Raw genomic sequence first — 12,407 nt, 5'->3', positions numbered from 1 at the left:
TCCCCACAACATAAACTTCAGCAGCTGCTACATAATGATTTCACTGCGGAGTGAACTGATTCAGACTGGCGGGACCTTGTTGTCAGTGTGACAGATAGGAAAATGATGACAGTGCTCTCTCCTGATTTTTTCTTGGAGACACAGTGTGACCACCTTATAACTGGGCCATTTGGGGACAAGCACAAACAGGTTTATTTTCAAATTATGAGGTTAACATTAAAATGACTTATAATATTGAGAGCGAAATAATGACATTTATGTTCCCAGTAAATGTCCTTATTCAAGGTTACCTACATACTATCCATTTATACAGCTGAATATTTACAGAAGAAATTTAGTGCCAGAACAGCTGGGATTTGAGCCTGTGACTCTTGGGTTATACGCACAGATCCTGAAGAATTCTTTACATGGCGTTTCCCATAATGGCAACATTTTTTATGTCCATGATTAAAAAAAAAAAAAAAACATGATCTTCAGACACTCTGAAAATGTTATACAAAGCCAGTATGCTCTCTGAAGACTGTAGGCTTCTCTTTAATGAACAAGGCAATTTTTTTGAAAGAATATGATCCTCAGTCATAGCAGCTTGTGACATGACCAGTGCACCAGACAGAATGAACTGTTGTTACCTTGAACACTACAGCACTGACCCCCGCTGCCGGATTGAAGGGCCTTGATTGCCACTGTCCCATTTTCACCTCTCTGCAGGTAACCGCCAGTTCAGAGCAGAAAAGGCCAGAGAGAGTGGACCGCCTGCTATGGGAGATGCCAATCCAGAAAAGCAGATTTATTTCCTAACACAGCTGTAGTCACTGCTTGATTTATCATTCCCTGGCCTTTTAAGATATTATCCCTAGCCTTGGCGGAAAAGAAAGGTAATATTTTTTTGTGAGTCCATATAATTCGACAAAAATAACCACGACTTAAATAGATGGAACTTATCAGGGCCAGATATCATGTCCAACTTGAGAGGCTGAAGCCCACATTAAATCTGATTAGAATTCACCAAAGAAGGCCTCTCCTGCCAAACCCAACAAAGAGCTCCCAACTCTTGCCTCTCTCCTGCTCTGCAGCATCCAACTCTTCAAATGGACATTTTTTAAGCAAAAAAGGTTGGGCCCTTTCTTGCTTCATTGTAAATCACAGCTCGACCATTGCTGACATATCACATGACCCCAGACCGGTTAGTCAGAGGATGCGCTGAGGCCCTGTGCAAAGCTCTGTGGGTGCCAGTGTGCCTTTGTTAATTCCTCGAACATTGGTCAGCTTCTCTGCTGCAGACAACGTGGCCCAAGTGGGATGTCAGAGTAACTTATTTTTACAGATTAGAAGACATGAGTCAGATATTACCTGCATAGATAACCTCCTCAGTAGAGCATCAGCTTTTCGTTTTAGTGTGTCTTGGCATCTTCCCGTCAGACGCATTGCAGATAATTCCTCACTTTTGCCTTCTCTTTAGTCTATCTATTCTAGTTTTGTTTAGTTGTGTGAATCACACATCAAGACTACACATAAGATACAGATTGTGAAACCTTTTTAAATCACGTTGGGCTGGTTCTGACAATTTCCTGAATTTGAGGAACTGGGGTTAACTCCTCATGTCTACACATGAATTTTCTCATTTCTGTTACCAATTTCAGATTAGGCAAACTCAAAGGTAACAAATTTAACAGAGCAACACAGACACAACAAGCAAACCCTCTGAAATGCAAACATTTCACTTGAGAGAGTTTATTACATGTGAAAAAGTCTGAACGTTTATCTGGAGCTGTACCTTTTACACTCTGGAGCTGGTGGCCCATAAATCCCAGTCACTTCACTGAATTGAACTGTCAAACAGGATTTTATTGGGTAAAAAAGAAAAATAAATAAATTCCATGAAAGGTCTGCAGGATTTCAGGAGCAGAGAATAGTAAACCTCAGCACTGAGCTATGGCCTAAAGTGTTTATATTACTTAGCCGTCCCCACAGACAGTGAGAGCGCCCTCCAAATATACATAGTAGCTTCTACTGTCTTTACCTCCAGCAAGAGACATGCCTTTCTGTGGGTCTGCTCTTCAGAAGTTTGCTGTACCTGTCACGTCAAAACCAACACATTCCCGGTTTCTTTAATTTGTTTCAGCACAACATACTGCATATACTGTGCCAACGCTGAATGACTGGCCTGTTGGTAATGCTCAACCATACGAGTTCAGTTCATTCAGTTTGGGAACATAGGTCCCGGCGCAATAGTGCAGTAGCCGTGGGGAAGGTTAAAGCAGGAAATGTTATACAGGAGAAGATTCTCCTTCTGTACTCACACACACAACCAACCATAGCTGGTGTAGCCCTCACCCCTCAGTAACAGCTATCCCTCTCTAGCGGTCTGTGTGATGCTCTCAAATGCTACGGTAGGAAAACCTTCACATCACTCATTTGAAGTTTTGAGAGAGACCATACAGGGGAGTGGTTTATTAGAGGTAATGCTATCACATTGTCCAGTAACAATGGATTGCTATGCATGGTTGATTGCTAAATGCAGAGACCCTTATATGGGCTGGTATGAATTTATAATAAAAGTTCAAGATAATTACGATGCTGAGTATATTATCCCTGATTGGCAGGATTATGCTTAGCCAGAGCATGGTACCCACCACAGGAAACCTGTGAGGTATATTCAAAGCTAGGCATACAATGTTTACTATAATATTTCTCTGTAATCTGCGTTTCCAGGATGCCTGAGAGAGTTAATGCTGCTACCTTATCTCCTCTATGAGTGAAATCCACCACACGTACCCATTCTACTGTCCATAAAGTCAATCACCCACTAGAGCTTACATTTTACCGTAGCCCACCTGCACCATCAGCATTTACATATCATTTAAGTGATCTAGAGATCAGAACTAAGAATAAAAAAAGAATAGCACCAGTTCACCCGCTTCTTAGTAAGCTTAACAACAGAAAAAGAATTACAGCAGCAGCCTGTCCTTTACAGATAAGAATAAAAGCATAAAACAGCATTTACATCTAAGCAAATCATTAATCAAAGCCTCTGTTTACCTTCAACTCTCCATTCGGAATTCACATCTAGCTGCGTCGGTAACAGATGGGGTGTGGTACCGGTCTGCCCGGTGGTACCGAGCTCCCTACCTCCTCCTCCCACCCTGCCCTCCTGCTTATGGAGACCGCATTTCCCTTCAGGCCCCGGCATTCTAATGGGCTTTTATGCCTGGTACAAAGCAAGGAGCACAGCGGCCTTTCAGACCAACTGCCCTTGCACTGACCCCCATCTCCTCCTCGCCACCCACCCCATGGCGGACCTGGCGAGGGCGGGGCTGACGTCAGTACCTCTTTTGTTGGCAGCGGGCTTTCTGAGGACAAGGCTGGCTGCGGGTGCGAGAGCTGCATATGCAGGAAGGCCCCGTCTGAGGTGAGGTGCCGCTTTAAAGCTTTCAAAGGTCTAACTAAGTCCTAGGTATCATCCAGCACAGCATCTTTGTCTGTACCAGTATCATGTTAGTGATTAATCCGGGGCATGTTCTGACTGATCAGAACTGATGGACAGTACATACAACAAATAATATATACCATAAGAACTGCGTACTGAGTTCACCTGGGCATCGTAGAAATATTCAGGATATTTCTGAAACGTATCTCTTCCTGCATCATCCATGCACAAAATTACCTTGTAATTGACTATTTTATTCCCAGTTTATGCCTGTTGGGGCAGGTTTGTTCACTGTAGGAATAAGACAGGTGAGACTGGTCTTACACAGATGTCATAATGTCATTTTGCATAGGCTTACTACAGACTTTGGCAGGTCCCACTGCACATTGGTCATTTTGAACTTTACATGTCTTCTGCAGCATTTTTGTAAGAGCATGTTTAAAGACACATTGAAGCTACACCTGAAAGTAAATCCAGTGAAAGCATTTGTGTGGATGGACTATGCATTTATAGTTCTGCCTTGTAAAGGCCACTGAGTTGGTGGGTGCTTTATGCGTCCAACTCAAGTCTTACCCTGAGGTCCATTTTCAGATCATTCAGTTGCATTTTCACCCCCTCCCCAAAAAAAAAACACTTAAAACTGATTTCAAGTTCATAAATGTAATTGTAACTGATGAGCAGAGCTGTGTGGTTTCGCTAGGCCTCGGGCAGAGCGGGGCTCCGCGCTGGTGACGGGGCGGCTCCGCGGGGGTGACGCACCTGTCTGGCTGAGCTGTGACGTGCTCCTGCTGCGGCGCGAGCCCACGATGGCCACCACGCGGGCGCTCAGGCTGGACCGCCGCTTCTTCCCGCCCGAGCCCAGCGTGCCCAGCGCCGTGTCCGACTGGCTGCCGTCCGTGCGCTCGTGCGAGTAGATCTCCCCGCTCACGCTCGTGCTCTTCAGCATGCTCCGGCCCGACGGGCGCATCTGACGGCTGCAGGGACGAGGAGGGGGAGGAGGAGGAGGAGGAGGAAGAAGAAGATGTGGAGGGGAGAGAAGGTGACAGGGTGTGGGGACAGAGGACGAGACGGGCTGAGTTTGCCACACCAGCTGTTGCCGGAAAGATTCGTGCATGGGCCTTGGGTGAGTTTGAAACAGTTGCTCACACAAGAATACAACAACAAAAGTTATTTCCCCTCACTTGCAGTGAGACCCATGTTGAAGCTGCTGACTACATAAATACATTTGTAATAATAAATTCTGCAGCCCCCCTCCTCATAATTTCAATACATAAAATAATAACAGCTAGAACATGATGTAACCTGTTGTCAGAAGGAAACAGAGCTGTAAAACACTGAACCTAGAGGCCTCATCCACCCCCAGGGAAACTCTTAAAATATTGCACACAATATGTAGTGGTCCCACATATTGATCTATAATCTATTGCAAGTCTGAAAAGTCCTACATACTTAACACTAAATAATATGAATAGGTTGTGTTAATCTGATACAGTGTATCATTTTAAGATAAAATGGAAAAACAACACAAAATGACACTAAAATTACGATATAAATGATGATAATGACACGATTCTAGTATATGTAACAAATCAATTCAATGTGATGTAATGATGAAAAAAAAACAGCAAAAACAAATCCAGACACAGTAGGTAAGTGATGCTTGGGTTTAATGATAAAGCAACTATGCACTGACAGTGATGGGTAGCAAAAACTGATATGAGGTGACAGGAGCCTGAAGAGAGTACAGTATTTTATTCACATATCAAACGCTGGAACACACCAAATGATAATACTAGTCCTAGTCAAATAACTCTATGCATAATTTGAGTAGACAAGTTGGCTGTATAAGCCAGAGTCCACAGAAAACCAATCTAGCCACACATCGCCTGGAGGGAAACACTCACCAACAAGTATTTGGTTTCTTGTTGTCTGTCCAAAACATCCACTGCGGGTGAGTTTTTACAGAGGATGCATTTGATGGGCTCCTGGAGACGCCTCAGCTGAGACAGTCTCAGCCAACGCCGTGAAAAGCTGCTTCTCTCAGCAGCCGCGCTCCGCTCTCTCTCTCCCTCCCTCTCTCTCTCCTTTCTCTGTCCGTGTTACTCAGAAAAGGTGCAGCGCTCCCTCTGACTCTCACTGAGCCAGAGCATCGGAGCGAAGGTTTGAAGTGAGCTGCCATCGGCCGCACTCACTGTAACATCCGTCCGCACAATGCCGGTCCCATTCACACAGACTTTACTACTCATTCACACGGTGCATCTCCATCAACACACTGTACCATAATTCACACTACAGCGCCCTTCCACATGGACATCGTACCATGATTCACACTGCAGAGTCCATTTACACCGCAATGCCCATTTACACAGACACTCTAGCATAGTTCACACTGCAAAGTCCGTTTACACACAAACACTAGCATAGTTGACACTGCAATGGTCTATTTTCCCATACTGTAGCATAGATCACGCTGCTAGGTCTATTTACACACATTGTAGTAAAGTTCATGATGTGCAGCTCCATTTACACACACTGTAACACAGTTAACCCTGTAGCTCCATATACACACACTGCACTGCCCCGCACACAATGTACAGCCCTTCAGCCCAGCTGCAGTCCCCTATACACACTGTACAGTATGTCTACATGTCCCTGTGTGAGCATGAGTGAGTTCCTGTGCATGTGTGTGTTCCTCTGTGCACGTATGTGTATGAGTGAGTGCATGTGCATGTCTGTGTTCGCGTGAGCAAGTGTGTGTGCGTTTGTTTGTGTGTGAGCAGCCATTACTCATGACTGAGCCACAGGGGCAGGACTCTCTGTGTGGCCCACCGTCTATGTGGGCTGAACAGCTGAAATTCTCTCGCTGCTTCTTACAGACGTCCTCACTTCCTTCTGCTGTCCCTCAGTACACAAATGCTTGTTTATATACTGTTCGTGCCAGAGAGGATCAGTAAATTAAATTTGGAACAAAACAACAAAAAAACAACTGACACAATGAACAAGAATGGGAGTAACCGGGTCAGTCAGTGGTCATGCTTAGGTTTTTAGTGTCTGGCGGTGAGGGGTTTTTCAGCTGTTTACACGCCGCCTCCGGAGGTAGGAGAGGACACAGGGGCAGATGGCGTGCAGCGCTCTGTGGCGTCTCCCAGGCCTGCGGATGAGCTGCCGCGTGTCTGTCCCCTCAGAGGCTGCCAGGGTGCCGCACGACAGACTGACCACGCTGACCGCGTCGCCCCCCACGGCGGGCCTCTCCCGCCGGCCCCCGTCTGCGGCGTCCCCGGGTTCGGGGCCGGGCGGGGCGCCCCGCGGCCACTCCGCCCGCTGGAGGGGCGTGAGGGAGGGGCGAGCTGCGGGGGCCGGGGCAGGGGGGTGGTCCGGGTCGGGTTCGGGCTCCGCACAGCGGGAACACAGGAGGAGGCATGCAAGGAATGAACTGAGACGCACGACACACACACACACACACAGGGGACATACATGTACACGCAGAGAGAACGGGAGACTAATAAATCAAAAGACATGCGAAAACAAACGGGACACACTTCTACTGTAAATCATCTAGTGGAGTAAAGGGAGTCATGGAATGCTGCGTACCGCCACATGCTTTTCGGGATTAGAGAGCAGCATGCGTCACAGAGACACACAAACATGCAGGGCGAATGGGGCAGATAGGAGCGCCTTCAGCAGGAGGAAAAGGGATGCGCGCGGATGATCGTATCAACGGAGCTCTTACGCAAATAAACACCCACGGACAGGAATACTTTGCTGTTTTACACAGCTGGAGGACCTCTTCACAAATGGAAAATGCTGCTCTGTGGAACAACATTCTGTCTTCCAGGGCTGAATAATGGTGTTTATGAATTGTGACATACCTCTCAAAATTGCAAATGGACACAAGGTGGCGGTAAATGGGTAATTAGACATTCATTTTTGTTGTTCAGTTCCCTCTTTGGCTGGTAAATAGAGGTCAGCTGTGGATTTTTATGTGAAAACCTATTCAAATAACAAATTCAAATCTACGAGAAGTGCTTTACAATGAAATGTAAATGAACTAAGTAAATAAATTACCTAAACAGATAATCTGTTTTATATTTTTGATCTGTCAGTTCATTACCTGTCCACTATATGTTCACTTTCTGCTCACTAAACGTTTGAAAACACATGCCAATACTGCCACTGAATTAGTAGTTGCAAATTTCTTAACCATAAAAATAAAATGAAAAATATAAAGAGGCCCTTAAAATGAAGTGCAGCTCGATGATTGCATTGGAAAAGAACATGCAGAATGTAACACAAGATTTCACTTCAAAACCTGTCCAGGTGATCGCAGCGGACCCATTCCCTCTCAGCCAACATTGTTACGCATATGGATTTCCATTCAATGCTCCCAGGACTTCATGTATTAACATACACATTGTTTCCCAAACAGCTACAGCATAGCACAGCCCCCCAGCAGCTGTGCTCTGGCCTGTTCAGAGGCATGGGTCTGACAGGTGTATTCACATGCACACGAGACTCCAGTTTGTGAAGCGTGTGCTTACATTTAACTGCATAGCAACATTATTATGCACAGCGGCTTATAAAGCACAACATCTACTGCATTTTCCATTTGCACAGCTGGCTATTTACATCTTAGCATACTGTAAGTACACTGTGAACTATACAGAAGGAGTGTCCCACCAGGGAATAGAACCTCCAGCCACTGGGATCCATGCCAAGTACCATAACATCAGGCTACCACTATCAGCATCATGTTATATCAACATCTCAGAGTGTTTCAGGCACATGTGGGAGAAACACCCTTTAAAACAGCAAACCCCTTTAAAACAGCAAAGTAGAGGCATGTGTTCACAGTTAACAACACTGCCATATCATTATGCAGGCTATTGTGTGCAATGCCATTGTTACAACATTACAAAATCAAATTTACACATTAACCTTTTTCTTCTGTATTTTTAGAAAGAACTTCTTCCTTAGCTTCCTAAAATTGTGTAAGGCATCAGCATGTCAAGTACTAGAAGCATATTTTTTATTGCTGTAAGAGTTGGACACTTCGAATTATTCCCAATATATGGAGTATGTGGCGAAAGATGTGATATCTAGCCCTGAAGGTTTATTGAAGACTGTTTTTTTTTCCTGGTAGGCAGTCTGTGTGGTTCTTATGTTGATTATGAATACGTCGATGCATTTAGCAGTTACAAGCCTGCAGCAGGCTTGAGGTGTCCCTCAGGAATCCCTCACTTGCGGGAAAAAATTTTGACCAAGTCAGCCATATTGCCGAGCAGCAGGTTCTGGGATAGGACATGCCATAACAAACTTCAGCAAACCGAAAGAAGCTTTCATTTGGTGAGGACACGGGGTGAAAATATTTCTCAAAGATGCCGGTCAGCCACAGCGGCCGAGCGCTAACCCTCAAGGGTGTTGTTTTCAACTAACTGCGTGTGGCTGCAGGGGACTTCATAACTACAGCACTCATCAGACCACAGTCAACTTGGGACCCGATCAGAGAGGAGGAGGAAGAAGAGGAGGAGGAAGAGGAGTAAGGGAGGACAGAGTCCCAGCACTGGGTGGTGAATGAGGGGTGGCTACCTGGAGAAGAGATTGTGGGGACAAGGGGTAAGAAGTCATAGCCACGACACACCTCGACACAGAAACTCCACTAAGCACCTGGGTACAGGGGCTGACAGAGGAATGACTAATTTGCAATCAGCTAAAGTTGCACCTTCTCCGCTGCATGATAGACTCTTGGCTATGCTCTTGCGAGTATGTCAATAAGCCGCTAAAAAGCTTTTTTGTTGTAGTACTGTTACTACAAGGCATCTGGGATACCATGATTGGGCGATGCTGAATCATAATTCTGATATTAAATAGTTTTAAATATGGCCAGTTATACTAAGGAAGTATCTAGGAAGTACTGTGATGCATGTCCCACTGACTCTACCTTACAAGAGCTATTAACTCTGTGTTTGCTATTTCTGGTTAAACCCATTCTCTCTGGCCATTATCAAACTGTTAATGTGTTTTTCCAGAAATCCTCATATAAAGAATAAATTACTAAATTTACTAAATAAATTATTATTTTACTGAAGAACAGGGCTAGGTGCTCCTAAATTCCAGCCACAGCTGGGGGCAGGTCAAGCAGCGGTCAGACCAGGCACTGTGGGCGTTTCTCTGACAGAGGTGTAACCTGAGGCTGACTTCTGCTCCCCGGGGAGCCACCTTTACCTCAAGTCCCCCGCGACAGTGTGCCGCCTCCTCTTCAGCTCTTCTGAGAAGCGCCTCTTTCCCAAGCTCCTCCTCTCCTCTGTGCTAATCACCCCCCACGATATCCTCCTCTCTTTCTTCGTCTCACCTTTGCAGCTCTCTAAGGACTTTGACCTTTGCGTTCACCGCGCCACCCCCGAGCATGCAACGGTTAGTGCACAAAGCGTTCCCATGGAAAAGAAGTGACAGACAGGCAAACTTGTGAAAGACAAAAAAACAAAAAAGAACGAAAGAGTGGCAAAGCATTTGTGTATTTACATTAAGAAGTGGGTATCAGCAGTCAGGATCGTGAGTTAGAGTGAATTATAAACAATAATAATTTCAACAGAAGAAAACCAAAGAGGCGATGTAATAAATGATGAAGAAGAAAGAAAAAAGGTATAGCAGCTGAATGCTTCTTGTTTCCCAAAATTCACATAGCGCCCAGAAATAGCTTAATGAAAAGCTACACAGAGAACAGCAGAAAGAGGGCAAGCTAACAGAGCTAAAGCTGGGTCAGAGCTCGTGTCTGCCACCTAGTGGAGTAAACCTGCAGCGCAGACTCACCTGATGCGGCCCCTGGGCCGCTCCGACTGTATGGACATGGCTGACACGTCGCTGATGTCACTGTCGGACGACTTGGCAGACACATTGTCAGAGCTTCGCCGCTGCTCCTTGTAGAGCTGTAGGGCAAGAGGGTGAAGGAGAACACTTATGACACAGGATCAGTCATCTATTTGCTCATACACTTGCTACACATGCCATGGCAATGCCACGCCTTAGCACTCAATCACAACAGTATTGCTCTGAAAATGGCATGGTAGCCAGGTAGTTATTATAGTTTGAGCCCAAGTGTAATTCACTGTTGGTATTGCTTTGTTCCTGTATGACCTCCTGTTCTAAACCTTCAGGGTAAAAAAAGTGTTTGATATATTAACTTCCAACTTTTTTTGCAACAAAGGAAGTTTACAGATATACAATGTATTAGCCAGATGGTCAGCACAATGTGCTTCATACTGAAATATCTGACTCTGCCATTGTTAAGGCTATAGGTGATCTAACTGAATGGGTCATTGCGAACATTCTTGAAGGGTCTTGATAAAAAATACATCCATAATATAGCAACTCAGGTAGCACTGAAACCTCCTGTCACCAACTAGAACCTCCGCAGCAAGGAAGGCTGAAAGGAACGCAGGAGACAGATATATGGATAAAACATTGAATGTCTGGGATATTGATTTGCTGCTCGGTGAAGGGGCTGTCCACCTCACCTCACGTTTGTTCTTGAGCTCCATCTCCAGGTCCTGGCTGGAGCTGGATGTGGTGGACGTCCTGTAGGAGTGGACCTTCATCTGGAGCTGTCGGGCTCTCTCCTCCACCGCCAGAGCTGACAGCACAGAAGCACACAGGGGACAACATGAGCAGCGCTGTCACACACACACACACTGCTCTGACACGACAGAGGGGACCGGGGAAAAAAAACCACAAAGACCTCAACACTAACAGTAATGCGGAAGGTGTACGTGGTGTGTTCTGTGGGGGGAAAGAGTGGCGTGCGAACAGCGGATCAGTGGTGCGGACCTCACTGGGCGAAGGCGCTGAGGAACGACGAGGACTCGGGGCACATGCTACAGGAGCATGCAACAGGCTGAGTGACAGACAGAGCCGCCATGTGGGTTCTGCCGGGGTTCAGGATTTCATCTCAGAGGCCTGAGAAAACCCAGACCTTCTCGGGTGGAAATAGGTGCAGCTACTGCATGAAATAATAACCCCAACGCAAGACAAAGGAAACACAGAGCATAATGGCCGCTGAAATCGCGCGGGATTTCAATGTTACCTTTCTCATCTGACTTGTTATTTACATGTCCTTCAGTGACATGGAGTTAGGAGAGTGAGCAATGCAAAGCAGAGAAAGAGAGAGTAATCATGAGCCATGTTCAGCACAAAAACATGCTGTACGCCCTCTTGGACACGGTATACTGTGACTGTGGGCGCGTCCTCCCGCTTCCTCAGCATATGAAAATATTCAATGACAGCTTGCGAAGCTTAAAAAGTGCTCATCAAAAGCGCCTAACTCATAGTCAAAGGCACTCACGGGCATAAGGGTGCACACGGCATACAGTGCGCACATACCGTACCATTTAATGGACCAAAGATAAAACAGATTATCAATATTGAAAAAAAAATCTCTCTACATACAAATGATCTCAGAAAGACTCTGTATCTTTAGTTCTTTTAGACTTTGTATCTTTTAGTAGAAAATAATCTTAGTTGTCAATTTGATAAAATCCTCGCTAAACTGAGATACAGATATGTAGTTCTTTAAAAGGGTCAGTCCAGAAAATATAAATTGTGCTTAAACAGGTAATAATATTCATATTAGTTAATACTCTAGCTTTTGCACTTCTGATGGGTTGAACCAGAAGTAATGATGGTTTTGGATGCTTTAGCCCTGAACCACCTTAAGTTTTTTTAAAAAGCTTTTACCTTTTTGCAATTGTACTTGAGTACACCTGCTGTAAGGATCAGCAGTTCAAATGCATGTTCTTACTAAATTCAAAAGTTGAATGGATAGATCCAGTTACATAGTAGGTGTTCCTTTTCACGTAGTGATGTATGATTGAGTATGATTGGCATATGAATGAAAAGCTCAGTTTGTGAGAATGGGGTGAGAATCACCTTCCCATGGGAATTTTTTAGATGATGTGTTATGAACTGACGTAATGCTCTTTTCATTCAA

General features: G+C 45.2%; 1 protein-coding gene across 12 annotated transcripts in view; it reads right to left on the bottom strand.

The window, feature by feature from the left end:
* The window catches only part of rims1b (regulating synaptic membrane exocytosis 1b), a 92,049-nt gene that overhangs the window by 6,348 nt on the left and 73,294 nt on the right, over nt 1-12,407 (bottom strand). For all 12 annotated transcript variants that reach the window (XM_036525080.1, XM_036524985.1, XM_036525019.1 and 9 more), the window contains 3 exons: nt 10,939-11,054; nt 10,235-10,350; nt 4,187-4,401 (listed from right to left, as the gene is read on the bottom strand). In XM_036525080.1, coding sequence (XP_036380973.1) covers nt 4,187-4,401; nt 10,235-10,350; nt 10,939-11,054 — 447 coding nt within the window. The remainder of the gene's footprint in view (nt 1-4,186; nt 4,402-10,234; nt 10,351-10,938; nt 11,055-12,407) is intronic.

This window comes from Megalops cyprinoides, chromosome 1 (genome assembly GCF_013368585.1).
Source record: "Megalops cyprinoides isolate fMegCyp1 chromosome 1, fMegCyp1.pri, whole genome shotgun sequence".
NCBI lineage: Eukaryota > Metazoa > Chordata > Actinopteri > Elopiformes > Megalopidae > Megalops > Megalops cyprinoides.
Note: the sequence above shows the minus strand (reverse complement) of the source record. Positions and strands in the feature narration are given on the sequence as shown.